The 27,867-nt window shown below is 34.7% G+C and overlaps 1 protein-coding gene across 1 annotated transcript in view; it reads right to left on the bottom strand.

Moving 5' to 3' along the window:
- The window catches only part of MMP16 (matrix metallopeptidase 16), a 278,171-nt gene that overhangs the window by 27,030 nt on the left and 223,274 nt on the right, over positions 1 to 27,867 (bottom strand). The window contains exon 7 of the mRNA XM_032249823.1: positions 12,006 to 12,144. Within this exon, the coding sequence (XP_032105714.1) occupies positions 12,006 to 12,144 (139 nt within the window). The remainder of the gene's footprint in view (positions 1 to 12,005; positions 12,145 to 27,867) is intronic.

The raw sequence follows: 27,867 nt of genomic DNA, 5'->3' as shown, positions 1-27,867 counted from the left end.
TCAATGGATAGATGATATTCAATCATCCATCTATTCCATCTATTCATCCATCTATTCTATTCAATGTCTGTTTATTATGAGCCGATTATAGTCCATTACTCGACTAGGTGCTGCAGAAACACTGATGAAGGCAAAACAAAAAGTTCCTGCCCTTGTGAAACAGATTAGTAGAGAAGATAGACAGTAAACAAATAATTCCCCCCCAAAATTTTTAAACCAAATGCTGTTCCTATCAGGAAACATGCAGTATCTAATAACCTTTTTTTTTCCCCCCCAGAAGGACAATCCTTACTCTGGAGGTTAAGATTTCTACCTGCTTTTTAATCCCCTTGAATTGAGTCATTGTTAATGGTGGGAGTGCACTACATTGTTCAGATGTACTGGATCAGAAAAGTGGCTGTGAATCCAGCCTAATACATTCATTTATTTCACAGGTCAAAGAAATGGTGTGTCTAAAACCACACCGCCAGGTGCTAATAGGTTTTGTACTGTGGTCCAGGTCTCTTGATTCAGTGCTTATCTTACTATCCAAAATTGATCCTCAGAACAGAACAAGTTCACACTCTGGCTTTCAGAATTGCTAATGATTCCCTGCTTCCTCCCTCCTTTATCAACTAATCACATAACATTTTTAATGGGAGTGTTTATTAATTAACCCACTGTATTCGCCTCATGCTTGTTCATTGTATCCTGAGTAATCAGATATCTTTTGTGCCTTATTATTAAAGAAATTACAAAAAAATCAACTGTATTTTTGTCTCCTCAAAACTATTCATACATTTATATTTTATGTCTTCTAGTACAACAGTGGTCAGTAAACGAGGACCACTAGCTGCTACCTGTTTTTGTAAATAACACCTTACCAGCAAACAGCCACACCTATTTAGTTACATACTGCCTATGGCTGCTTTTACCCTGCAATGAAATAGTTTAGTAGTTAATGACAGAGTTCATATGGTCCACAAAGCTGAAAGTATTTACTATGTAGTCTTTTACAGAAAAGATCAGAAAACAAACTCCTTAATGATTGGATTTTTTTCATAACACAGAGGTCTGTACACAGAATACTCAATAAATACTGTTTTTTGGACTGATTACTGTTCAACATTTATATATTCTTTGAGAAGACATCAGATAATTAAAACAATTGTTAAAAAGAATATATATTTTATGTGTTATATTATGTTATTTAATGGAGCATTCAATAGCTTTGAAGTCAGAATTAGGAGGTGATGACAGCTCTACCAATAACCAGCTGTAAGATCCTGGCAAGTCATGAATCTGAGCTCCCCTTTCATAATTTGTACATAAGATGCTAACTTAATGCTCACTTGGAATTCTGGAAATACTGAGAGATCAAATACACGCAGGCTGAATGTGTTTCGGGATGCCCCAATAAATGGTTCTTATTATATAACACAGTATTTCACTGATCAAATTTGCTTATCATCTACTCAAATAAATAAATGGTACCAATAATAAATAATTAAGTAACACTAATCTCTATTTGGGCTCAATATTTGGAATATGTTTTTATTTCTATATTGTTTATAGGTAGGTTGCTCAGGAAATTTGAATAAATTTCTTGAGGTCATGTGACTTTTTGCTAGCAGCATTTTGTTTTCCAGATTCCACAATATTAGAAAATAAGCAGAGAATTTTGAACACTTAATGCAAGTGAAGTTGCCATTGAGGTGTGCAGCTCAGATCTTCCTTAGAGAAAGAAACTGTCATCAGCTGAGTGTCTTTGGGTCTGATGCATCAGTTGGGCAAAGGCTGTAATTTTCGGCAGCCTCCAACCAAAGACTGAGCACAGCTGAGTATTAACTAAAGCCTGGCCATTTTTGCTCTGCATGCAAGCCCTGTAAGAGGCATTATTTGATCTGAAGCTTGACATCAGGTTCACCAAGACTTTGTCGCCTACTGCTAATCCTGCTTTCTCCCCTTTAATCTTTCATACATTTGCCTTCTTCCCTGACAAACCTCTCAACTTCCTTAGTCTCAGTGTCTGCTTCCTGGGGAACTCAAAAGGGCTCAACAACAACAACAAAATGATGTGATAAACAGTTTTTGAAAATGAGAAAAACTTTTAGATATACAAGTAATACTGACAGGAAAATTTGGCAGTCTGAAATGAAAATATCCATAATAAAAATATACTATAGAGTTTTTGAATCATCATAATAAGTAGAGGTATATTAGCAATAAAAGTTTCAAACATTAAACATTTGGACCTATGTTTTAGATGATCATTTCAACATACAATAAAGCCATTAATATTAAAACTCTATAAATATTTATAATTCAAAAAATAGCACTATTCACTTGGTCTAAATCCATTTTCACATATACTAAGACTACTAAATATAAATTCCTTAATCTAGTATAACTTTGTATACATCAATTTTCTGTTATATCCTATAAAGTAATAAGTAATCACAGCACTATTTATAGAAAATTTTTCTTTTAGGTTTCCTATTGTATTACATAAGAAACAACGTATTTTGACCTCAAATGAACTTCATGAATATTCCCTAAACGTTTCAAGAAAAATACTTTGTGAGCAGTATAAAGAAATTTCCTGTTTATCAGTACTATTTGAAATAACAATTAAAGCCATAAAAATGATTTCTTAACAAACAATTCTTTTCTTTGCCATTTTCCAGCACCAAGTATTTTAGACAACTCCTTTCTTTTGATACACAGCTTCTGTACACCATTTTTATTCACAAATTTTATTGCCATTCTCTTTTCCGCCTCATATATTTTAATTTCTATGCCATAAGTGATTTGTGCCTCTTGAAATGAAACTGCCAACCAGGGTGATAACTACTGCTTAAAGTTATTAAGTGATAGCAACAATTTGAATTTTGAGACAACTTTTCAACTACTTGATTTTATTTTGACTGTTACTGATTTTGACAACACTAGGATCTTTGTTTTAAAATTTGTTTCCAATTCTTGAAAGAGAATGCACCAGCTCAATTTTCAAGATAGCTTTTTTGATACTATTACCTAATAACCATTCAGTCTTAACATGCCTAGTACTTGAGAATGTGTATCTGGTGATTATGCTTATAAAATGTTATTCTTTATATGGGATATACCTGAATGACAGAAAGATAGCTAACTAGCACAAAGTGTGGAGTACATTCAATTGCTGGAAAAAAGCATATTACTTTGTCAAAGTGTGATACATTTTCTATTTCTGGGTCTCTCAATAAAAAAGAAACACCTTGTGAACATAAATAAAGAAGAATGATTCACTGTTACTTACTAAATATCAAATAGAGGAATAAAGGAGTCTATTCAGACATCACAAGTATAAATGGTGCTAAGTGATAGTTACATACACCAAACCATAAAGCTGGCTAACTTTCAGTAAGACAGGCCTGTGGTTTGTACATCTACACTCACACCCAAATAATAGCCCTTACAGCGAGCAACTTAATGAGTGAAGGGAAACATTATGCACCAGCTTCTTTTAAAAAAACAAAAACAAAAACAACTAACTAAATGCTCACTTGGAACTCTGGAAATATCACCCCCTTACACATGTATGTCTACACATGTGAGGCTGAAAGAAAAAATATCTAAAATACTTGTCTACTTACTTGTATCTATAATCATTTCAAAAAATTTTGAGGGATCTGATACAAAATGTGATACAATGAGAAAACATAAATTAAAAACAAACAAAAATAAGATGAGTAATTACAGAGCAAAAATAAAACACAAACAATATAAAATAATAGTGACAAAATTATTCAAAATGTGGGCATCAAAATTTTTTTGGTGGTCATTTCTAAGATAAACACTTTTTAGAGAATACTTTATAACCATTATAAATTGTAGCATCTAAAATTAAGTTGAGATGATAGAATATTTGTAATATTTCTCCAGTAAGTGGATGAGTTCTTTACTAAGAATTAATTAATTAAATTTTCTTTCTATTGGCTGGGCAAGGTGGCTCATGCCTGTAATCCCAGCACTTTGGGAGGCCGATGTGGGCAGTTCAGGAGGTCAGGAGACCCAGACCATCCTGGCTAACATGTTGAAACCCTGTCTCTACTAAAAATATGAAAAATTAGCCCAGCGTGGTAGCACACACCTATAGTCCTAGCTACTAGGGAGGCTGAGGCAGGAGAATCGCTTGAATCCGGGAGGTGAAAGTTGCAGTGAACTGAGATCGCGCCACTGCACTCCAGCCTGTGCAACAGAGCAAGACTCGGTCTCAAAAAAAAAAAAAAATTTTTTTTTTCTATCTACTATTGTCAATAATACTAAAACTTTAATGTAGAGGGGAAAGTTGCTGGGGAATGATATATCTCAGCTAGGAGGGTACATTGCACCTGATTATCAATGTCCTCAACTAAGAAAATAAAATTGGAATAGTATTAATTTAGATATTCATAATTAACAAGCTCTAGAATAAATAAGGAATCAAATTCTACTACCCATGTCATCAGTATATTTAAATGTATAAAATATTTGCATGATGTATTCCAGCATAAATTTATGTGTTTAGTAAAGCTTCTTGTCAACAAAGCAGTCTTATTCTGGTATAACTGACATTCTATAAATTTAACATGTATAATTTATTAAGTTTTGACACAGGTACATACCTATGAAATTATTGACATAATCAAGAAAATGAACATTTCATTATTCTGAGAAGTTTTCTTCATGCTCAACTCTTGCCTATCCTCAGGGAACCAATGAGGCACTTTTTGTCACTATAGATAGGTTTGCATTTTCTAGAATACAAATGCTATAACAGAGTATGTACTCTTGTTTTGTGGGAATTATTTCACTTCAGCTAAATTATTTTGAGCTTCATCCACGTTGTAATGTGAATCAGTATTTCATTCCTTTTTATTGCTGGAAAGTCTTCTACTATATAGATACATCACAGTTTATTCATTTATGTGTTGAGAATATCTGAATTATTTCCAGTTTTGTGTTATCACAAATATAGCTGCTTTGAATATTCATGTAGAGGTCTTTGATTACACATAGGTTTTCATTTTTCTTGGGAAAATACCAAGGGGTAAACTGGTTGGATTACACAGTAGCTGTGTATTTAACTTTTAAAGAAAACTGCCAAAATGTTTTCCACAGTGTACAATTTTACTTTCTACTAGCAGTATATAACAGTTACAGTTCCTTCATAATCTTGTCAGCACTTGGTATGGTCAGTCTTCTATTTTAGTCATTCTATCAGGTGTGTAGTGGTATTTCACTGTGGTTTTAGTTTACATTTCCCTAATGACTAATAATGTAAAACATCTTTTCATGAGCTTATTTGACATCCATCTATTATCCTTGGTAAAGTTTTTGTTCAATACTCTTTGCTCATTTTTATTGAGTTGTTCATTTTCTTTTTATTGAGTTTTGAGTGTTGTTTACATATATTGAATAAGAATCCTTCATTATATACTAAGCTTGCAAATAATGTACCCTAATCTGAGGCTTTTTATTCTCTTAAAAGTACCTTGAAAAGTAGAATTTTTTAATTAAGTCTAATATATCAATTTTTCTTTTATAAATGATTATTTTGGCATCATATCTAAGAAATTTTTGCCCAGATCAAGGTCACAAACTTTTGTATTCTATGTTTTATCTAGGAGTTTTATAGGTTCAGCCCTTAACTTTAGGTTAGGACCATATTAATTTTTTCATATAGTACATAGGATATGAATTGGAGGTTTGTTTTGTTTTGTTTTGTTTTACATGTACTTTTGTCAAAAATTACTTGTCCATATATGCTTTCAGTCTATATCCAGATCTCTGTTCCACTAATCTACTTTTTTTCTATTTTTATGTCCATGCCAAACTGTCTTAATTATTATAGCTTTAAAATAAGACTTGAAGTCAAGTAGTATTTTCTTTTTTCTTTCTTGCTTTCTTTGTTTTTTTGAGACAGTCTTGCTCTGTCACCCAGGCTGGAGTGCAAGGGCATGATCTCAGCTCTCTGCAACATTTGTCTTCCAGGTTCAAGAGATTCCCTTGTCTCAGCCTCCTGAGTAGCTGGGATTGCAGGCACCTGCCATGATGCCCAGCTAATTTTCATATTTTTAGTAGAGTTGGGATTTTACCATGTTGGCCAGGCTGGTCTTGAACTCCTGACCTCAAGCGATCCGCTCTCCTCCCTCTCCCAAAGTACTGGGATTATAGGCATAAGCCACCACACCCCGCCAAAATCAAGTCGTATTTTGAAAGTAGTTTTGCCTATACTAGGCCATTTGAATTTGTATATGAATTTTGGGATCATCTTGACCATTACTACAAAAGTGCCTGGAAGTATTTTGATTGGGACTGCCCTGAATGCAAACATAAATCTGGTGATAAATGTCACTGTAATAATACTGAGCCCTCTGACCCATAAATATTTGTCCAGTCATTTAGGCCTCCTTTACTTTCATTTAGCAATGTTTTGTTGTTTTCAATGTAGAGGTCATGCACATTTTGTTTTTTGTGCAGATTGATCCCTCAGTGTTTGGTATTTTTGAACGCAATTGTAAATTGTCTTTTATTTTAAAATTTCAATTCCTGATTGTCCTTTGTTAGCATGTGATGGGAGATAATTCTTTATAGGTTTTGTGCTTTTCAGTTTGTCTTTAAAGCAGAGGCACTAACTGCTTTTGTTCTAGAATCCATTTCCAGTGTTACAGTACTTGAATAGCCAATCGTCTTACATTATAGATACAGTATCTATCTCCACTGAAATGGCAAGCTTTGTTTACTGTCCAGTTTGATAAAGAAAATATCTTCCTTCAGTGAAAAATTTAGGCAAGCTTATTGCTAATTACAGAAAATTTTTAATTCATGATTCCTTTCTTGCAATGAAACTGATTTCATGTAAAGCGTCACCTCCGTTTTGTACCACAATTTTTTTTTTTTTTTTTTGAGATGGAGACTCCTTCTGTTGCCCAGGCTGGAGTGCAATGGCACAATCTCATTTCACTGCAAATGCAACCTCTATCTCTGGGGTTCAAGCCGGTCTCCTGCCTCAACCTCCTGAGTAGCTGGGACTATAGGCAGCTGGGGTTTCACTATGTGAGACAGGCTGGCCTGGATCTCCTGATCTTGTGATTTGCCCACCTCGGCCTCCCAAAGTGCTGTGATTACAGGCATAAGCCACTGTGCCCAGCCTCATATCACACTTTTAAGACTGGGGTTTTGGGAACAAGTACAGGTGACTACACTATGGCTCCTGCTTTTGGTTTCTGGCCTTTTCTCTGACTCGGGAATCTCATGTTTTCTGTCAACATACATGAACATGAGGCAAGCTAACAGGGTTTTATTAGCTTACAAGGAAGATAAAAATCTCAGACCCTTTACAGTTCTTGAAAATATACAGAAAATACAATTAAATTTTTACTAGTCTTGTATCTTGTAACTTTGAGAAACTCACTTATCATTTCTGGAAGCTTTTTGGTTGAAGGCAAAACTATCTCTTTCTACATAGACAATTATGTCCATGGAACCATTTTACTACTGTTTTATATCAGTCATGTTGTCTAAATACAGCTTTCTTTCCTTCCAGTCTGGATTATTTTTATTTACTTCACTAGATAAAACTTGTTACAATGTTGAACAGACTTGAAATAAACATTTGTCTCTTTCCTGATCTTAGGGGATATGCAAGATATTGTGAATTTTGCCTTTTTAGGTCAATATCTCTGAATCCCTATAAATATTCTTGAGCTTTGTTCTAGACTGTTATTTGGAAACCATTTGATGGCTTCAGGTCTTACTTTGAAGATTTGCTAAGTAGAATTCAAACAGGGATATTTCTAGGGTAATTATTCCCCACCAGTGAGGCAAGGCCCTTTTCAATACTCTATCCAATGCCTATGAACAGGTTGTTGGGGGAAGCAGGTACTGTTGGCCCTCTTTGAATGTCAGGCACTGCTCTTTTTATTCACAGTGATTGATTCATTTTCTAGATTTGAGCAGTTTCCTTATAGACATGAGCTGACCAATACTCTCTCCAATACATATGGGGTCCATCTGCTAATCTCCGGCCCTCACTCTTGTGTAGCTCTCTCCTCTGTGTTACTGTCTCCTTTGCACTGAAGTCACCTTGTTCTCCCTGAATTGTCAGCTCTGTCTCCTCTACTCGGAAAGTCTCTGAGCTCTGCCTGGGTTCCCCTACCTTGTGCCACAGCCTGTAAATTATTCAGATGGGAAGCTGTGGCAATTTCAGGGCTCATCTCCCTTTATTTCCTGACTCTCAGGATTCAGTGTCCTGTTTCTTGATGCCCAGTGTCTCCGAAAATCATGCTTTAAAATACTTTGCCCATTTTTTATTTGTTTCAGGAGGAAAGATAAATCTGATTCCTATTATTACATCTTGAATGGAAGCAGAATCCACCATTTTATTATACTGTCACATAATATATTACATTATATTCTGATATACCATATTTTAACATATCAAAAAGCTAAGATTATGTTCAGAATATAGAATTGGACACATATATAAAGAACAAGTTTTTATGTTTTTATAATTTATGTACTGACAACTCCCACTCATATGATATACATGTACACATATAATTTGGCTAAAGTTCAAAAAATATCTGAATTACACCAAAATATAAATTTTAATTGTATCTAATGGCTTCTTATTCTTCTTAATTTATAAAATTTCAAATGAATAGATTTTATGCTTATGTTTATATTACTAACACAATAGTTATATTTAATAACCAAACACTCATTTATACACATAGTTGAATCTACATCTTCAAATTCTTATGCAAAATGAAAACAAGGTTAATACCCAGTACCTTTAGGAAATACATAAATACATTTATATTCAAACATAGACTTTAGTTAAATAGGGGAATAAAAGACAAAGCTACTCAAATATATCATAATTTTCTAGCACAGATTAGAAGAAGAAAATACATAAAAGATGATCTCTGTAAAGAGAGAGAAGGGGAAAACAAAGAGAAATAATGTAAGGCATAGAGGCTAAATAAAAGAGTAAATTAAAGAAGAATAACGTCTAAATCACTAGTAACAATAGTCTAATACTGTCTAATATGGCTTGCAGAGGTTGAAACCAAATTGGGGCTTGAATCTTATTCTTGGTTCATTCAATCAATCTTTGTCAAGTGTTTACTATATTCCAGGTATTGTTTAAGACAACAAACTATGACAATGGCCTGCTTCTGCACAGCCCATGATATAAGAATAGTTTTTACGTTTTTAAAAGTTAGAACACAACACAAAACAAAGAAAGGTATATAATAGACACCATATGGGTGGCAAAGCCTAAAATATTTGCTATTTTGTCATTACATAAAAAGTCTGTCAAAGCCCAGTTTAAGATATTGGGAAAAAGACAGTGTACAAAAAAAAAAAAAAAGAATACTTATCCTTTATGGGATTGATATTCTAGTGAGAAAGATAAACAATTAAAATATATAGCTTGCCACACGGTTTGTCACGAGTTAAGCATAAGCAGGGAAGGGGATCAACTGCTAGCAAAGGGGCAGCAACTACCTCACGGCCCATAGAGCAAACTGGAGTAACAATGTGGGATGAGGAATGATGTAGGTTTCTGGTCTTTTGAGGGTGATAAGGGCCATAAAGAGTGTGTCAAGGAGAAATATTTTGATTGTGATTGTTGTGGTGAGGGTAGTGGAGGGGGTCATTTCACATCAGAAGCCCAGGGTGCTGGGACTGTCACTCCTCTCCTGCCAGTCGTGAGGTAGAGACTAGGGAAGAGTGTGGTCTCACTGGGAACACCTAGAACTTGACTGTTTCTGGATAATCAATGCTTTATTGAGCGGGAGAGCTACAGGTCATCGCTGGGTTTTGAGAGGGTTTATTTGAAGGTGGTGGTGAGAGTAAACTGGAGGAAAAAGCCACCACAGCACGGTCCTCAAAGTGACAAAATTTATAAGAGTAGGTATTTCCTGAGGCTGGCAATGTACCAGAAGAGACCACTGACAAGCTCAACATTCTGGAGGTGACATAAGTCTGGGACAAAAGACGAAGTGATTGCTGTTGTAAGCACCATAGCATAGGAAACACCATACTGAGTCAAGTCAGTATTCAGTGATATTGCTTTTACTGAAATGTTTACTGAGAACCTACTATGCACCCATCACTTTTAGAAACTGAAAATAAAATGACACGTAAGAAAATATAAACAAGTTCCACCTCTCATGCAATTTCCATTTGAATGGTATGGGTAATTTCAATTTTTTACAAATGCTTTGTGCAAGTTAGAAGGTACTACTTACATAGAGTGGGCAGGGAGGGCACTGGAGGACAAGCTTTTATGCTGGCTGTTGAAAGATGAAAAGGAGCCAGCCATGCCACAAGAGAGTGAGGAGCAGCAAAGCGAATAAAAGTGAGAAGGCCCCGAGGCAATAAAGAGCTGTCAGAACAGGAATTTATGACTGTGGCAGTTTCTCCTCAGGCAGTTTTGTCAGAAGGCACTACTGGTCCTGTGAGGAGACAGGGCCTCCTGGGACAGTCTCCAAGTGGAAGGCTTGTCGGGACTTAACCTGCCCTTCTTTTTGTTGTTGCTACTCATGGGACCCAGGAAGGGTGTAGGAGAGGGGAATACCCCTCCAATATCATGTCACTAAGATTCACAGCCTTTAGGTGGTATCCTTGCTTTGTCCATAGTGGTGTGGTGCACGCTCACTTTTTTTAATATGCTTATTATAGACAGCAGGAAGGCAAGAAAATTAGCAGCAATCTTACTAGCAGCAACAATAGCTGGCATTTACTGAGGGCTTGTACGTGCCAGGCTCTTCACATGTAGTAATTAATTTAGTCCTCAAAATAATTCTGAGATGGGGAATAATACAAATGTCTTTTTTTTCAGATGGAGAGACTGAGGTAAAGAGACCTGAGTAGGTTGTTTAGTTCATAGAGCTGGTGTTTAAAGTTGGCAACATGGCCATAGAATTATCATGTTCTTACAGCTAATGCACTGAACTGCCTCTTTTATTGAGGAACAATCTGTAAAGATAAAGTCCAGGTGTATACTTTCATTTTATATAGGTAGTTTGAGCCTTACTTTAAATATTACAAGTGTTTCCCAAATTCCATGTTTTCATTACCCTCATCATTGCTATGAATTATTTTAGGTTGATTCTGAGAATAATTGCTTTTTGAGGGATTAAGATCCCCCTTTTCCTTCCTTTGGGCTCTAGTCCTGTATAAGCTTATTTTCAGGCCTTTAGGCTCTTGGGTAATATGTTCAATCATGTACTTTTACACTCGAGTTCTTCTCAGCTTCAGCTCAAACACATTCCCTTCACAATTCCCTCAGTCCTCCAGCTCAATCTGTCTCTTGTCTCTGTGTTTTCCTCCACAGATTTAAGATCAGTTGTTTTGAATATTAACAAGTTTTGAGGACAAAATAATAGGCAATTGACTAAATTCACTTCATCAGGTCATCTCACTTTTGCATGCCAGACAGTTGGTAGTAATTGTGAGATTAAAATTTGGCAGTCAGATACATAACAGACAATACATTTAATGATACTGATAAGTGGATAATTCTAAATTTTTCTTGCCTTTATTTCTCAGTTTACTAGAATCTGTTTACATAAACTGATTAAATCAAGTAAAATTTCAGAGATTACATGTGAAAATAGGAGTGTAACAGATTTTATTGCCTAAAACCCACAAGCAACTCCAAATACTCCAAACAAACAAACAAGCAAACCTTTAGTAAGTGTAGTAATGGCTATTTATGTATTAATTAATTTTTTGGTACTTTTAAGTCAAATCTAAAAGTTCTAAGAGAAAGAATATCTCTTAAATCTGACATGAGACTACCATATGAGAACAAATAAAATAAAAATTGAAAATTATTTTTATTTCAATTATATTTCTAGTCAACATACTTTATTTCATTAAATCCATTAGCTATCTAATCTCACCTAATCACTTCTGTGTGCACCACAGGGCCCTATACAAAATGACTAAAATACAACATAGCCAGATATGGAAAACATCCTTACCTTTAAAGAACACAAAATTCCCGTCGCTATTTTCATAAACTGCATCGATACTAGGAGGCAAGCCCCTCCAGAAGTAAGTAATTTGCATTGGGTATCCATCCATCACCCTGTTGTTTCTCACTCGCCAAAACCACTGGTCCTGCAAACCAAGCAAAGGCATCTCTCAGCAAGCACATAGGCCTCCCTGGCATTTCACGATGCAATGGCTGGACGCTTTTGAAATTAAGCTGGTTTACTTATTATTGTCTTACATTAAATCAGTCAAAGAAAGATCTACACAACTTAACCACAATGATAACAAAAATTTCTGTAGTAAACTCCTTAATGTTTAAGCCATACAGTGTGATTACAAATATAATGTCAACAATACTTAATCTTGTCATTTTACATTATCTCCAAGGATTTCTAGATGGAGGGAGCACAGATAAGTCCCTGCCAGATTTGTGGCTATGTCAGCTTCTTGAATATGAGATCAGTGCTAGGGTCATGCATGCTTCCTAGCATTTTTAGATATATGCAAGATCACCATACCTACAATGCTGAGGATGAAATAGAGTCCATACCTGTCTGTGTTCACCTGTTATGCCTATTTTCTTAAATAGTTATAAAGTAGAGCCCTCTTTCATCATTAAATGTATTTTTGGCTGACAAATTTATGCACAAAAAACAAGCAAAATTATTTTGAAAAAAAAAAAGTCATCACCAAATGGATACTGATAAAGAAATAACTGATCAGGAGTATATATGGAACAATGAAACAGAAAGCTCTCCAAGCTGAAGAATGGGAAGAAATCTGGTGAAAAAAAACCTGGACCACATTCTGATTTTTCCCGCAAAAGCCCTTCCCATTGCTATAATCTCACTACATATGGGGCCGGGCCAGTGGCTCTATGGGACAGACACATGTTGCAGTCTGCAGATAGGAATACAAGCCCAACTTGCCACTAATAAGGGGGGAAATGAAAGTTCTGCCTCAAGATAAGCATAGTTAATTTGCAAAAACTCAGGTGGTCATGTGAAACTGCAGATGAATTCTACTAGCTTTTGTTGACAGCCTTGGCAGAGAGTCATATAAATTATAGATATTCAGGTTGTGCCTCTATTCAACTTATCCTCAGTTTAGCAGAGAGCAATGGTACAAATAATTTAGAAAGCATTCTGTCACAGTGGATATAAACTCATGCCATCGTTACTATAGATTGCCATTTCAGAAACAGGGATTGTGAGCACTTCATAGAGAAAGGATACTTAAAATGGTATTTAGGTCTCTGTGAGAATTTTCCTTATAAGTGAGACATTCTCTGACCATCTTATCTAAAACTGAAGTCCCTCACTGCACTCACAGAGGTCTGCTGGGTCTCTTCACCTCCCTTTCCTGTTGTATTTTCCTTCATTACATTTATTGTTGTTTTATATAATACTTGTTTTACTAATTTATTATTAGTTCTCTCTCCACTAAGTCTATAAGCTCTCTGATGGCAAGAATGTTGGTCTTTTGTTTACATGTGGTTCCATATTTCCAGAAAAGGACCTTAAACATAATAGGTGAACAATAAATATTTATTTAAAGAAAACAAAATGTAAAGAGAAAAGAGCAAAGTGAAAGTAATAATCATTTTAGAAGCCAAAGCTTTAAAATTAAGTCTCAGATTTTTCTCTGTTGTGGTCAAGATGATGTCTTATTTAAAAAATATAAAAGCTATGAAGAGATCACAAGAACATAAAAATTATATTTGAATAGGTAGATGTTTAGCACATATTCTGCTTTCTAGAAAAGTATAATATTTAAAGGTCTTTGAACAATCAAGAAAATACATTTGTTTTCAGCCTTCTAAACAATATAAGTTTGGTTTTCGTTTTAGGTGGGGAAGAAAAGAAACATAATTAACCCTTAGGGAACTCTAAATCTGCTATTTGTGGTTGCCTCAAGCTTCTTATCTCCTTCCTTCCTTCCTCCTTCCCTTGCCTTCCTTCTTCCCTCTCTAGCTCTCTCCCTTTCTCCCTTTCTTCCCTCCCTCTTTGTTTTCTCTCGTTCTCTCTATCTCTTTTTGCTACAGCCCTTATAGAAGGAGGTGGAAGGGGACATAATAATCATAACTAGCCTTTGGGAGGCTGAGGTGGATGGATCCCAAGGTAAGGAGATCCATACCACCCTGGCCAACATGATGAAACCCTGTCTCTACTAAAAATGCAAAAATTAGCTGAGTGTGGTGTCACACGTCTGTAATCCCAGCTATTTGGGAGGCTGAGGCAGGAGAATTGCTTGAACCAGGGAGGCAGAAGTTGTTGCAGTGAGCCGTGACTGCACCACTGCACTCCAGCCTGACGACAGAGTGAGACTATCTCAAAAAAAAAAAAAAAAATCATAGCTATCCTATCTGCAAAGTCAACCTGTGGAAAAAGGAGTACTTAAACATTACCAAACTGGAGTTTTACTTAAACACTAATATTTCCCTTAAGATACAAGCACTTACAGTCTTATATGTAGATTTATTTTCCATGCAGCAGTAACATATGGGGAAATTCTGTTTATTATTCTTTTACATCCTTTAAAATTCTGGCTCATGACAGGCATGTTTGCTGAGAACTATATAGAAAAGGCCTACTGTCTAAATATGAAATGATGATGTTAATGATCTACCATCAATTGAAGCTACTGTTTTCAAGACCCTTTTAAAAAACTAATCAGCTGAGGCAGGAGAATCGCTTGATCCCAGAAGGCAGAGGATGCAGTGAACAGAGATGGCGCTGGTACACCCCACCAGCCTCAGAGACAGAGTGATACTCCATTTCAAGACCAACCAACCAAACAACAACAAAAACAAAAAAACGAATCAGTAGAACTGATCACTTTCACTTCTCTTCTAAATATACAGACTCATATATTTAACCAACAACGTTACATAAATCTACAAATGTGTCACATGTTCAAACTGAACATTTCTAGCAGTCATCAGTTCTTTGGCTCCTCCTCTGACAAGCCACCTCGGTCCTGCTCTGTCTAGTCTTCCTTCTTTCTGAAACAGCACATCAAATCTCTTTATTTCTCACCATCACCATTGTCACCATCCAAGTCCCAGCTGCCACTGTATTTCACTGAGATGACTGCAATGCCAATGCAAAGCCTCTGCTTTGCCTCCTACTGCATCTAGAATGAAATTCAAACTTGGACTCCTGCCTCCAGCTCCTACACAGCTCCCAGCAGTCTCTCTTGTGCTCACATTGCTCCAGTTATATCAGCTTCCTTTCAGCTGCTTGACAGAGGAAAGCTCTTTTCTTCCTTAAGACACCTTGCAGGCAGTTTGCCCTACAGTAGGCCCTCCAGTTCTGTGGTTTCGCTTTCCACAGTTTCAATTACCTGTGGTCAACCCTAGTCCAAAAATAGGTAAGTCCAGTACAATAAGGTATTTTGAGAGAGAGGCCACATACACAAAACTTTTATTACAGTATATTGCTGTAATTGCTTTCTTTGTTAGTTATTGTTAATCTTGTTATGTGCCTAATTTAGACATTAAACTTTATCATAGGTATGTGTATGTACAGGTAAAAACATAGCGTATATAGGGTCTGGTAGTATCTGTAGGTTGAAGCATTCACTGGGGGTCTTGGAACATAACCTGGATAAGAGCGGGCTACTGCACTTTAAATGTTCTTCCTTTTCCATCAATTTAACCACAAATCATCCATTAGTTATCAGCTGAAATATTATCCCATAAAAATGGCTTGGCTGCCCTCTGAAATTAGGTAACACTGTGCTATGATCTTAATGTTTGTGTCCTCTCAAATTCATATGCTGAAATCCTCACCCCCAAGGTATTAGGAGGTGGTGCCTTTGGGAGTGATTATGTCTGAAAGACAGAACCCAAATAAATGAGGTTACTGCCTTCATAAAAGAGGACCTAGAGAGCTGCACTAGCCCCTCCACTGTGTGAGAACACTGCTAGAAGTTACCATTTATGAAAAGTGGGTCCTCACCAGACATGGAATTAGCTAGTGCCTTGACCTTATACTTCCCAGCCTCCAGAAATGTGGAGAATAATTTTCTGCCGTTCATAAACTGCCTAGTTTACGGTGTTCTGTTATAGCATATCCTAATGAACTAAGACATTCTCTTATAGTATCCCATAGTACTCTGCACTTTGACTTCACAGCATTTACACAATATGTTACTACATCATTGTATTTGTGACGTAATTTCTTCCACGTGCTCCACTGTGTGATGTGCTCCACAGGAATGGGGGCTGTGTGTATTTTCCTTATCACTGGATTACCAGCATGGAGAACTGTGTCTGGTGTATTGTAGGACTCTAACACATTTACTGGACAAATCTCCCAATTTTTTCACCAAATTATCATAGGATGAGTACATATATCTGAGATTGCTTAAAGCAAGGTAGCTGTTTAATATGAGTATTAAGCTTATTTATTAAGATGGCATTCTAACCAAGTGAACTCACTAGATATGAAAAAATTAGAAAAACATTTATGTCTATAAATACATGTTAGCTCACAAACAATCATGTGTTTCATTTATTTATTTATTTAGAGGCAGAGTCTTGCTCTGTTGCCCTGGCTGGAGTGCAGTGGCACCATCTTAGCTCACTGCAACCTCTGCCTCCTAGGTTCAAGCAATTCTCCTGCCTCAGCCTCCTAAGTGGCTGGGACCACAGACATCTGCCACCACACCCAGCTAATTTTTGTATTTTCAGTAGAGATGGGGTTTCATCATGTTGGTTAGGCTGGTCTTGTGCTCCTGACCTCAAGTGATCCACCCGCCTTGGCTTTCTAAAGTGCTGGGATTACAGGTGTGAGCCACTGTGCCTGGCCATGTGTTGTGTTTTGAAGGCTTCTGATGTGAGCAATCCTGAGGGTCTGGGAAAACTGGTGTTGACAATTAAACTGGTTCCTAAGAAAAAAATTGGGTATGCAACAATACTGAAAGAAATACAAAATTATGGCAACTATATATGTAATGAGGAAGGTGATTTATATGTATGCTTAAAAGGCAGAGAAAGAAATGGTGGTCTTCCATTCCGTGGCAGGCCTGCTTTTGTTCTACCTCTTTGCAAGCAGAATGAGATTTCAGAGGCACCCAGCTGGATGCTCTCCACCCAGGGGTAACCCTTGGTAAGCTAAGGGAAAACAGAAACATAAAAATCATTTTGCAACTCCCAGTGAAATAACTGGCTCGAACAAGAACCATCACTGAATGTGAACTACATTTCCTCTATTATTGAGAAAGAAAATATTTGCCAATTGCTAAAAAGCAGTCTGCAAAGTAAAACACAAAACAAAAATTTTCATATTGAGGTAACTGTAGATTCATATTCAGTTATAAGAAATAACACAAAGAGATTCATTTTCCCTTCCCTCCATTTCCCTCAGTGGTAACTCTTGCCTAACTACAGTACAATTTCAAAACCAGAAAAGTGAGATTGATACAATTTGCCAAACTTATCCAAATCTCACCAACTTTACATGCACTTGTGTGTATTTATGCTAATTTTAATAGCAAACATGTATCTTTACAAAGGCAAAGTTATGTCTGTTGCCGCCCTAAGCATCAAGCATTGCATCAGTGATAGTGGACATCTTGCTATGTGCTCATAATGTGATGCAACACAGAATAGCTAGGCATTTGAAAGTCACAAAATCTATGACGTACAATCATGTAGAGGCAAAACTTGTTAAGCCAGAATCTACCTGGGCCTTCAGACTTAACTTCTTCACATTTAAAAGAGGAGTAACTTAAGACAAGCAATCAAACACATTCTAGAATGTGAGATAGCTTATAAGACAGCTGGCTGGGTCTCAGCAAGAAGAAAAAGAAGGAAAAGAGAAAAGAGGCTGAAAAAAAAGAGCTCATTAAAAGATCTAAAGAGACATAGGCAAATGCAACATAGATAGTCACTGGATTCTGTATTTAAAAATGAAATTTAATGATACCTACAACTTTTAATGATACCAAACACTTGCACATGTGCATTGCATTTGCACACATACATACATTTAAAGAAAATATAAGCATTAATAGTTATGGAATCTAAATATTAGGTATGAACAGATTTATTCTTGCAACTTTTCTGTATTTTTGAAAAACATATTAGTAAAAAGTTATAAATAATTATTATGTAATCTTTGTAAGTATTTGTGATGGCTAAATACTAACTAGTGAATATAAGTTTATTAAACCTCCATTTAAGAGCCATTTAGATTTGCTACTATAAAAAAGGCTGTAACCAACATGTTTGCTCATTAAAAAAGAAACAAATATATGTTTTGTGGCATGTAATTAAGGGCAATATATGCTTCATTTGACTGTAACATATGTGGACTGGAAATGTAAAATCACATATTGTGATACCATGCAAATACCTTATAAATTCATTAATTTAATTTCACATTATATTTTGTTCTCAGATTTACTGCTTACAGAGAATTGTAAAAGGTATTGTAATGTTTAAAGAGAGAACAAGGACATTTACACTTAATTAACTATATTACTTTTCAACATTGGGAAAGAAAAAGTAAAGTTATAACTCGAAGAAGAAAAAAACTATTAAGGGAGGCTTAATAGATGTGTCTGGCAAAGATAATGCCATTCCGGGAAGCTTTCAATATTTTATCACAAAAGCTGACATAAGCTGGTTTGAGTATATAACTGTTAGGGGAAACGCTGTTCAAAGCAACCATCAGAATATACTTTTTCACTAAGACAGTCGTGAATGTCTGCAATGATTTTTCAGGCACGGTTTTCAGGGCTCATCAATCCAAGATTGACCAGATGTAATTCTGTGAGAAATGATGCAGCAGTATATCTCAATAGGTCAAATCACTTTGGGTACTGCCAGCATTTTTGAAAAATGCTCAAAATGTAGACTTTATTATAGTAGAGGAAGGAGGTAACATATTAACAAGTGATTCTTCTAATAATTTTTAAATTCACAATTTTGAAATTTCCCTTAATGTCTTTATTTTCAAGGAAGAATGTCACAGTTACCATTTGAATTAATACATAAAAACTTTTAATAAATGAAACATTTATTTGTGTTTCAAAGGAAAAGGGAGTTGATATATTCAGAATACTTTGTTTACTACTTGTGCTAAGTTTATATGTTAACGTTTACAGTCTCCAAATATTAAATATTCATTTTTATATTAATTTATATGGAAAAATCTGAAGACCAAAGAGTTAAGTGATACAGCAGATATTGACTCCCTTTTTCATTAATTAGTATTCATTTTAAATTCTAACAGAGTACTAATTTTAAAGCTTAAAAATTCATACTCATTCAGAAATAATATAAATATTTATTTTTATCCAATTTCTATACCTAAACAATAAATGGTAAAAAGTTGCTACACCCAAAATGTAGTTCAGCCCTAGCACAGAAAGAGTGAGCTGAGGAGTAAATGAAAGATGAATGTGTGCTGACACTCTTGTCTTTTTGGATTCTTATATCTTTTTCCTATTTATTTTTGAATCTACTCTTGTTTAGAAATTACTTGGGGATGGTTGCAATGAAGAAAAGAACAATCACTAAAAAGTTTACCATTGATATACTGCAGTTAGGGAAAGTAGTCACAAATTCCAGATAAGAACGAACCACACATTATTGCTGTATGATATTCTGATTTTTGTTCTCTTCCTTTGAGATCTGAAGATCATGAATATTAGCAAGGTGCTCTAAATAATTCACATACCATATAATTAAATGTTGAAACAAGTAAAAGGTTTCATTCCTTCTATTGTGCTAGCAGTTCTGGATTCAAAAATATTAACTCTTTAAGAATGTATATTCAATCTACACAGGAGGAGAAGCAAACAGCTAATTTCAAAATACTGTATAAAATGCTATTCTTGCTGCTTCTATAAAATGGGAACTACCCTTTAGTGAATATTATGAGCTTAGAAAACAGCTGTATCATTAACACATCTATCAAGAATTATCATCCTTTTATTTTCAAACTGAAGAAAGATGTCTTATATACAATAAAACCCATGTTCTTGCTGAATATAAGGCTATTTCTATCCAAGGTACATAGGCAATATATTCAGTTTTAGTTCCAACCACGTCCCCAAGCTAAAGTTGTCTCTTCAGTCTCTTTCTACCAAAGCATCGGGTTTTATGTTCTTCACAATACCTACTATTCTCGGAAATTACCTTGTTTATTTGTTCACTTGCTTTTCATCAGAGTATGTGCCTCATCTGCCTTATTAAAACACAGAACCCCTTAGCCCTGGAACAGTTCCCAGCACCATTTGTTGAATGAGTGTTCAAAGATAGGGAGAGAAAAACAGAGACAGAGATAGATCAGCAAATCTTATTCTTGGCCTGGCATTTAGGAAAACTTGATCAATATTCTATTTAGGTGTCCTCACAGAAACTCTCCCTCAGGACCTCTTTCCTGCTCTGATAGTCCTAAATTGGCCTGTAGTCCTAGATTGGCCATGCTACTTAGACCATTGGATGAATAATTTCTTATATATCTATATATATCTCTTTATATATATATATATATACACACATATATATATATATATACTCTCTTTATATATATATATAATTTATATGTATGTGTACATGTTTTATATATATATGTATAAATATATATATATAAAACATAAAACATGAACATATATATAAAAAGTATATATATAGAGAGAGAGTATATATGGATATGTAAGAAATTGTCCATCCAATGGTCTAAGTAGGCTGGTCAGTTGAGGACTATACATACATATATAAAATATATGTATTTATATATGTGTGTATACATATTTATATATGTTCATGTTTTATATATACATATATAACATGTACTATATATAAATATATAAATATATATATATATATATATACATACACACACACACACATATATATAAAACATCTCAATACGTCAAATTACTTTGGGTACTGCCAGCATTTTTGAAAAATGCTCAAAACGTAGACTTTATTATAATAGAGGAAGGACATAACATATTAACAAGTGGAAGGAATGAAACCTTTTACCTGTTTCTCTCTCTCTATATATATATATTTCATATATACATATTTCATGTATATATGTATATAAAAGAAATAAAGAGTCAGTAGACTCTACATAAAAGCCCTGAGCAAGTGCAGAGGCCTCAGTGGGAGGGAAGCAGGCAGGGGGGTTTGCCCAGGAGGAAATGTACCATAGGGAAAGATTTTTTTTTCTTTTAAAGGAACACAAAGTTACTTGTCAACAAATTAAGTGTTAAAGGCCTAGGTAGAATTAGAGATTTGTTCCTAAGAGATAAGGGTAGACAGGGCAGAGAATTCCCAAGAAATTACAAGGCAAAAAACCCTGAAAGATTCCTAAGTGACTTTGTTTCAGAGTTCAGGAGCAGTTGTTGTCGTAACAGGGGAGACTAATCCTCATTACCATTACCTGATTGCTTTATGCTAATATGCTCTTGAAAACATTCCTTCTGCTGTCCCTGTGTGGCTGTGGTTTGTTTACTTAAATACAGAGTTCAAAAGGTAATGGCCCTTCTTAGCACTCAAAATAAGTTCTCAAGGCACAGCTTGCTATGGAGTAAGATAGCAGTCAAGTTCTAAGTTAGTCCTGAGGAAAGTCAGGTGATCACAATCATCAAGGAATAGAAAGTATTGTGCTACTGGGTGTTTGTTTGTTTGTTTGTTTTGAGACAGCGTCTCCCTGGCTCTGTTACCCAGGCTGGAGTGCAGTGGTATGACCTGGGCTCACTGCAGCCTCCGCCTCCAGGGTTCAAGTGATTCTCCTGTCTCAGCCTCCCGAGTAGCTGGGATAACAGGTGCCTGCCACCATGCCTGGCTAATTTTTTGTATTTTTAGAAAAGACGGAGTTTCACTGCATTGGCCAGGATGGTCTTGATCTCCTCACCTCGTGATCCACCCACCTCGGCCTCCCAAACTGCTGGGATTACAGGCATGAGCCACCATGCCCGGCCCAGCTACTGGGTCATTTTTATGGGTTTTACCCACAACTTACTCACTGTGGAAGACAAAAGCAATTGGAGAAAGTTCTAAAAACTAAAAATAAGTCAGTAAGTTTCCTAATTATTCAGTAAAATCAGCCTTGAACAACTATATCAGTGTGATCAAATCATTTTTGAAAATCATTCTGAGCAACTGGGAAACTAAAGACAAAAGATAATCAAAATAAAATTGTTATAAAACATTTGAAACTATGTGAATATATAGAAGTTGAACATAGTACCAGGTGTCATTTTCGCATAAAAGAGATGATATATCTCTTTCACTAGGCTGGAAGATGCATACGTTAAGAATAACTCGAGAAGCCTTTTAAGGTGAGGAAGGATGAAGTTGGCTGAGCTTTCATAGGAAAACTTTAAGGGTGTTATGGAAAAGAAAATTAATATGTATCACAAAAAGGAAAGCACAAAATAATCTATGCTTCATCAGGCTGAAGGTGATGGTGAACGGGAGAGGACATATCTTCTTGGTAAAAGGGGGGAAGATTTGATGACCAGGAGGCATCCAGGTAGCATGTGGTGGGGATACATGCTCTCAGAGGTTAGAGTGGTAACTGAGGAGAAGGAATGGCAATTCTAGAAGCAACTGTATACAATGTGATATAATACATGTGGAATTAGAAGATTCTGACAGGCTATGCAGCATTGTGCTATGTCTAAGGGGAAAATGTTCACTTGGGATTAGGAAAGAAAGCACTAGGGATTTCGGGAGGAAGTCCACTACTGCAACAAGTAGAGAAAAGAAAGCACTTGAGTTAGGTAGAGAAGTAAATGTTAAATAATAAAACATACATCCCAGACTGGGGATGTTAAGTGAACAAAACAATACAGCAGAAAATAATAATAAAAAAACATTCAAATTAAGCTTCAAGCATTAAGAAAGAAAGTTCTTGCAACACATTTATATATGTGGGAAAATGAGTTCATGCAACACATTTATATATATGGGAAAATTCCTTCTTGTTCAATCACATGTATATTATTTTGGGAGATATAGTGAAAAGTTCAAATATAATTGAGAATATGTAATTTTCCCTGTATTTCTTCATGAGTAGTCAAATTCATATGGAAATGGGGAGAGGAAACAAGCTTATTTAGTTGAACAAATTAATTTTTTCTCCCTGTCTTCTGCTTATATGTGAAGGGAAAAATATAGTCCCAAGTACTTTTATTTTTTATTTTTATTTTGCAAGGTTTTAGAATTTTTCAGTGCTTCTTGATTTTTATTGTGGTATTGAAAAAGAAGTTGCAATGGTAATTAGTTTTATAAACATCATGAATGTAGATGAATGTTACTTTATGCCACACATCTAGTCCTGAAAACTTGGTTATTGATCATTGTGTAAAGCAAATACTATTTCAATTGAACTAAAAGGGAATGATATGTAAAGAAATGATATTAAAGAAATGAATCATTTTACTTTAATTTTATAATTACTCTTCCCAGGCAAAATTAAGTAAAACAATATAAAATCATTTTGTATTAAGACATTTTTAATGTTAGATACTTATGGCTCAAGTATTTTTGTATTGAGCTACATTCAGACCATTATTTTCTGAAAGGAAAACTGAGTCAGTGAGTTATACACAAAATGAGTGAGTTGGTAATACATGGTCCATCTAGTTATTCTTTCCTCTGATTGGTGCTCAAATGCATGAGTAAAAATTGTTAATTCTTTGACAATTTTAAAAATTACTTTTATATTACTGATTACAATTAAACATGTCTCTATACCATATGTGTCTTAAAGAGCTTTACAAAATAGGCATTGTTCTATTCAGTTCCAAAGCTGAAGCTGTACACTGAAAACAGGTAAAGGTGGCCCTTGGTAATACTGAAATAGCTTTTGTGGTCTGGATATGTCTCATGTGATCCAACATATAGAAAAATAACATTGTTACTATTATTCTCATGAATATAAGCATATATATTTGAGTTCAATTTACCAAGCTACACTAATAAATGTAGCCAATATTGTGACTGGAAAGTCCTGGAAAGGAAAAGCATTTTCTTTCTCTTTCCTATTGATCCTTCAAAATGCTTTCTTCACCTACAATAATCTAATTTGGGGGCTCAGTGAACATTATTTTCATAGCTATTTTCTGAAGAAAGTTTTAAGATTCAATCATCATAATTAAATCATCAGACATCAAGCAATCATCATAATTAAACATAAGTCACTCATATGATTAAAAATATCAGATTTTCACCTACTCCCAAAGACCAATAAAGAATATAGATCATCTACAGTTTTGCAATATTTTAATACTATTATTCATTCATGTTAAATACTTTTTTCATACAAGACCAATAATACCTATTTCCCCAAAAAGAGACTTGCAGGTTTTTTCTTCCTTAGTCAGATTCTGTCATAACTATTTCTTACTAGTCAGATGTAGTAGAAATTGTGGCCGTGAAGCCAAAACACATTAAATGAATGGAGGTTAATGCTCTTCAATTTAATAGCTTTCTGTATATTGCTCTGGTTCATTTCTTCTGAGTATAGAGTGTTATTGCATCATTACCTCCTAAGCTACAGAGGAAAGAACGCTGTTTTAGCATATGCTAAAGGAAAAATGAATGAAAAGGTGGGGTATCAGGAATGTGACTAATTCATTTACATACACATGCACACACATGCACACACACACACACTCGGTTTAAGATACTCTCTCAATCAATGTATTCCAAATTAAGACACAAATTCTAGTTTACTTCTTAGTAGTAGTCCAAAGGCATAACTTAAATTTTTGAAAGAGGTAATCAATTCATATGTTCCCAAACATTGATAATTATTTAAAATTATCTAGTTTTGTGCTGTCAATATGGTAGCCATTAGCCATCTGCGACTACTTAAATTTAAGTTAACTAAATCTAATTTAAAAGTTACTTCCTTAGTTGCACTAGCCACACTTCAAGTGCTTAATAGCAGCCTTGTAACTTGTGGCTACCATACTGGGTAGCACACACATAGAGTACTTTCATCATTGCAGCAAATTCTGTTGAACAGCCCTGTTCTGGAAAATTACATTTTAGCATTTGACCAGCTATGATTTTTTTTCTTATACTTATTTAAGACTCCTGTATGGCTAAGAAAATAAATTCCTAAATGCAGCAGTGATCCAAGACTATGAGAAAATGTCGAGTGAGATAATTCTAAGGCATTAGTGTTTCTAGAGTCAGTTTTAAGCGGAAACACTGTAACTATTGATTAAAAATGTGGAGTGTGTCTACAACTCTACTGGCGTAGCCAGTTGAAATGCTAATTGAGGTATCACAGAATCACAGGTATAGACACTATGGATATAACTTTCAGAATTTTGTTTTTTCTTTTTAGAATCTGACAAAATCCATTATTTAGCTACAGGTCTAATTGAAATGTTCACTTCTTTTATCTTTGCATTGCTGTTTCCTTTATCTGTTTAAACCTCAGCTAAAATATCATCTCTTCAGAAAAGATCCTTTCCAAACTACAGTAACTTCCTTTCCACATAACTCAACTGTTAACTTCTATCACATTATCCTGCTTAATTTTCACCTTTGAATTTGTTAATGTCTGAAATACATATGCATATTTATCTGATTTTTGACTGTCCTTTCTATCTTCCATAAAGCTCACCTTAGGAGGGGGATTTTGTTGTGCTCACTGTGGCATTCCCCTGTACTAAAAGTCTACCAGGCAAAGGCAGGCACCTTATAAATATTTATTGCATAAATAAATAAAAAATGTATTAAATAAGAAATGAAGATTAACGTTATTCACAGCAGAAATGTGCTTTTTTGAAACATAAAGGCATTTTTAAATAAAAAAATACATTGTCTTTTCTTTCCCAATTTGATCTTTGCCATTAATATTTACCAAATTTTATATCGAGATATAGTAAGTACTAAGTTACATATTGTAAGTATAACATTAAGAAAGTTAAGTAAAAAGTTAGCCTTTAATAGAAGAGATTGATCATCCGTATCTGTAACCCATTCAAGTGGTAGTGAATATCTCTTGGTGAGACTGGGATGCATGCAAATCTATGGAAGAATAACAAAGGTATTTAAGTCTCAGATTCCAAATATTCTAAAGAAATCCAGTAAAAATGGAGGTTTTGAAAATGGGCAATGCAGATTGTTTATTGCTTAAGAAAACAAAAGGATATAAAAAGCAGATTTTGGTCAGGGGGACTTCAATACTACCCAGGGAACTTTATGTCCTGAAAACTTAATACATGTAACAATGTACAATATCAACTACATGCTAGCAAAACACTGATCAGGCTATCAAAAAATGATTGTTCTAGGGATGCTATTAAGCTTGTCTAAGTGCTTCAGAAGCAGGCTTTTGATTATAATGTGGCTTGTAATGCAGAATCTTCTTGAGTATAATTAATTTATATTTTTTGTCAGAATTCTCACTATAAATTGATAAGTTGCCATTTTGGCTTATTGTTCAACCATACCCAGTCTTTTGTGATTTTTGGTTTGTTCAGTGATTCCTTTTAAGGCCGAATCACTGAGACAGTCTGGCCTATAAACCTAAAGACTAGGTCTTGATACACAGTGACCCTGAGTACTGAATGAACTGGCTGGTCACTTTCTTGGCTATGTTTAACAACTTAAAATAGGTTTTAATTCTGATTTACACTATCTTAATGTTGTTTGGTATCTAGATTTTAGTTGTTCTTTCTACTTCTTTATAAATAAAATTTAATAAAGTTTTTTAATTAAGAAAACAATTACATAAATTATCGATATGTTAAATTTTTTTTTTTTTTGTATTTTTAATAGCAGAGGAGGTCATTCTAGGCTTTATTTTGATAGGTGAATTACAAATGCTGACTTGTTATGCCCTGTTTCAAGAGTGTCTGGGTTATGGTTGAATATCAAACACAATCTTAAATGATATTTTCCCCCCTTTATTTCTATGTATATACTAGCTATTTCAGTGACACTATAAATGTTTCATATTTGAAATATATAAGTAGAGAACTTCAAGAAAACAATCTCTACATGTTATACCAGTATTGGCCCAAAACCCACACTGAATTCTCACATTAATATAAAGTGCCACAACATTTATTTAGTATAAGGTGGGTCTGTCTTGGGCTTAGACCAAAACAGAGCATACTACTGGAAATAACAGAAAGAACTCTTTATTTCACATATAACATAACCACATATTGCGAGTTCTTGGGGAAGTATGATAGTGTATTTTAAATGTGGGATAATTATATTCATTTCTTTTTTCCCAAACATGCTTTAGCTTTAAAATATTCTATGGTGGTTTCTTCCACATAACCCAACAGAATCCTTAAAAAGTAAGAGATAAATAGACAACCATATATTCCACTGACAAATATTACTACCAAAATTATGTACAGACTAACTTATAAAGAAATTAACTATAAATATTTGAAATTACTGATAGAAATTAAAAGAGTGAAAAAAGATGAACTAGTGATATTGGTCACCGATTTTTAAATTAACATTCTTTTTAACATCAAATAAGATGGACTATTGCTTTATTTTTTAAATTGTTTACTGACCATAATTATAAATATGAAGTAAACAAAAGAAATAGTGTCTTTCTCCCTCGTGCTATGTTCTGCCTAGACTTTAGTTTTTGTAGCAAAGATTCAGGGTTAAAAAGCCTCTTTATATTCATAGTTTATAAAATATTTTACAAAATATTTATGATTTGCAATGTGTAGCTCTCAAGGAAATACAAGAGGCAGATACACACCAGTAATACATCTCAAAAGAACCTATGTCTTTGTTTTCTCCAGCCAAATATTCAAAAATATAATTTCAAACTGAAATGTCAACAGTAGGAAAGTTTGTCCATTTTCTTTCCAGATCTCATA

This window comes from Sapajus apella, unplaced genomic scaffold, assembly GCF_009761245.1.
Source record: "Sapajus apella isolate SASKATOON/1434 unplaced genomic scaffold, GSC_monkey_1.0 scaffold3, whole genome shotgun sequence".
NCBI lineage: Eukaryota > Metazoa > Chordata > Mammalia > Primates > Cebidae > Sapajus > Sapajus apella.
The sequence above is the reverse complement of the archived record's forward strand: the minus strand, read 5'-3'. Positions and strand labels throughout refer to the sequence as shown.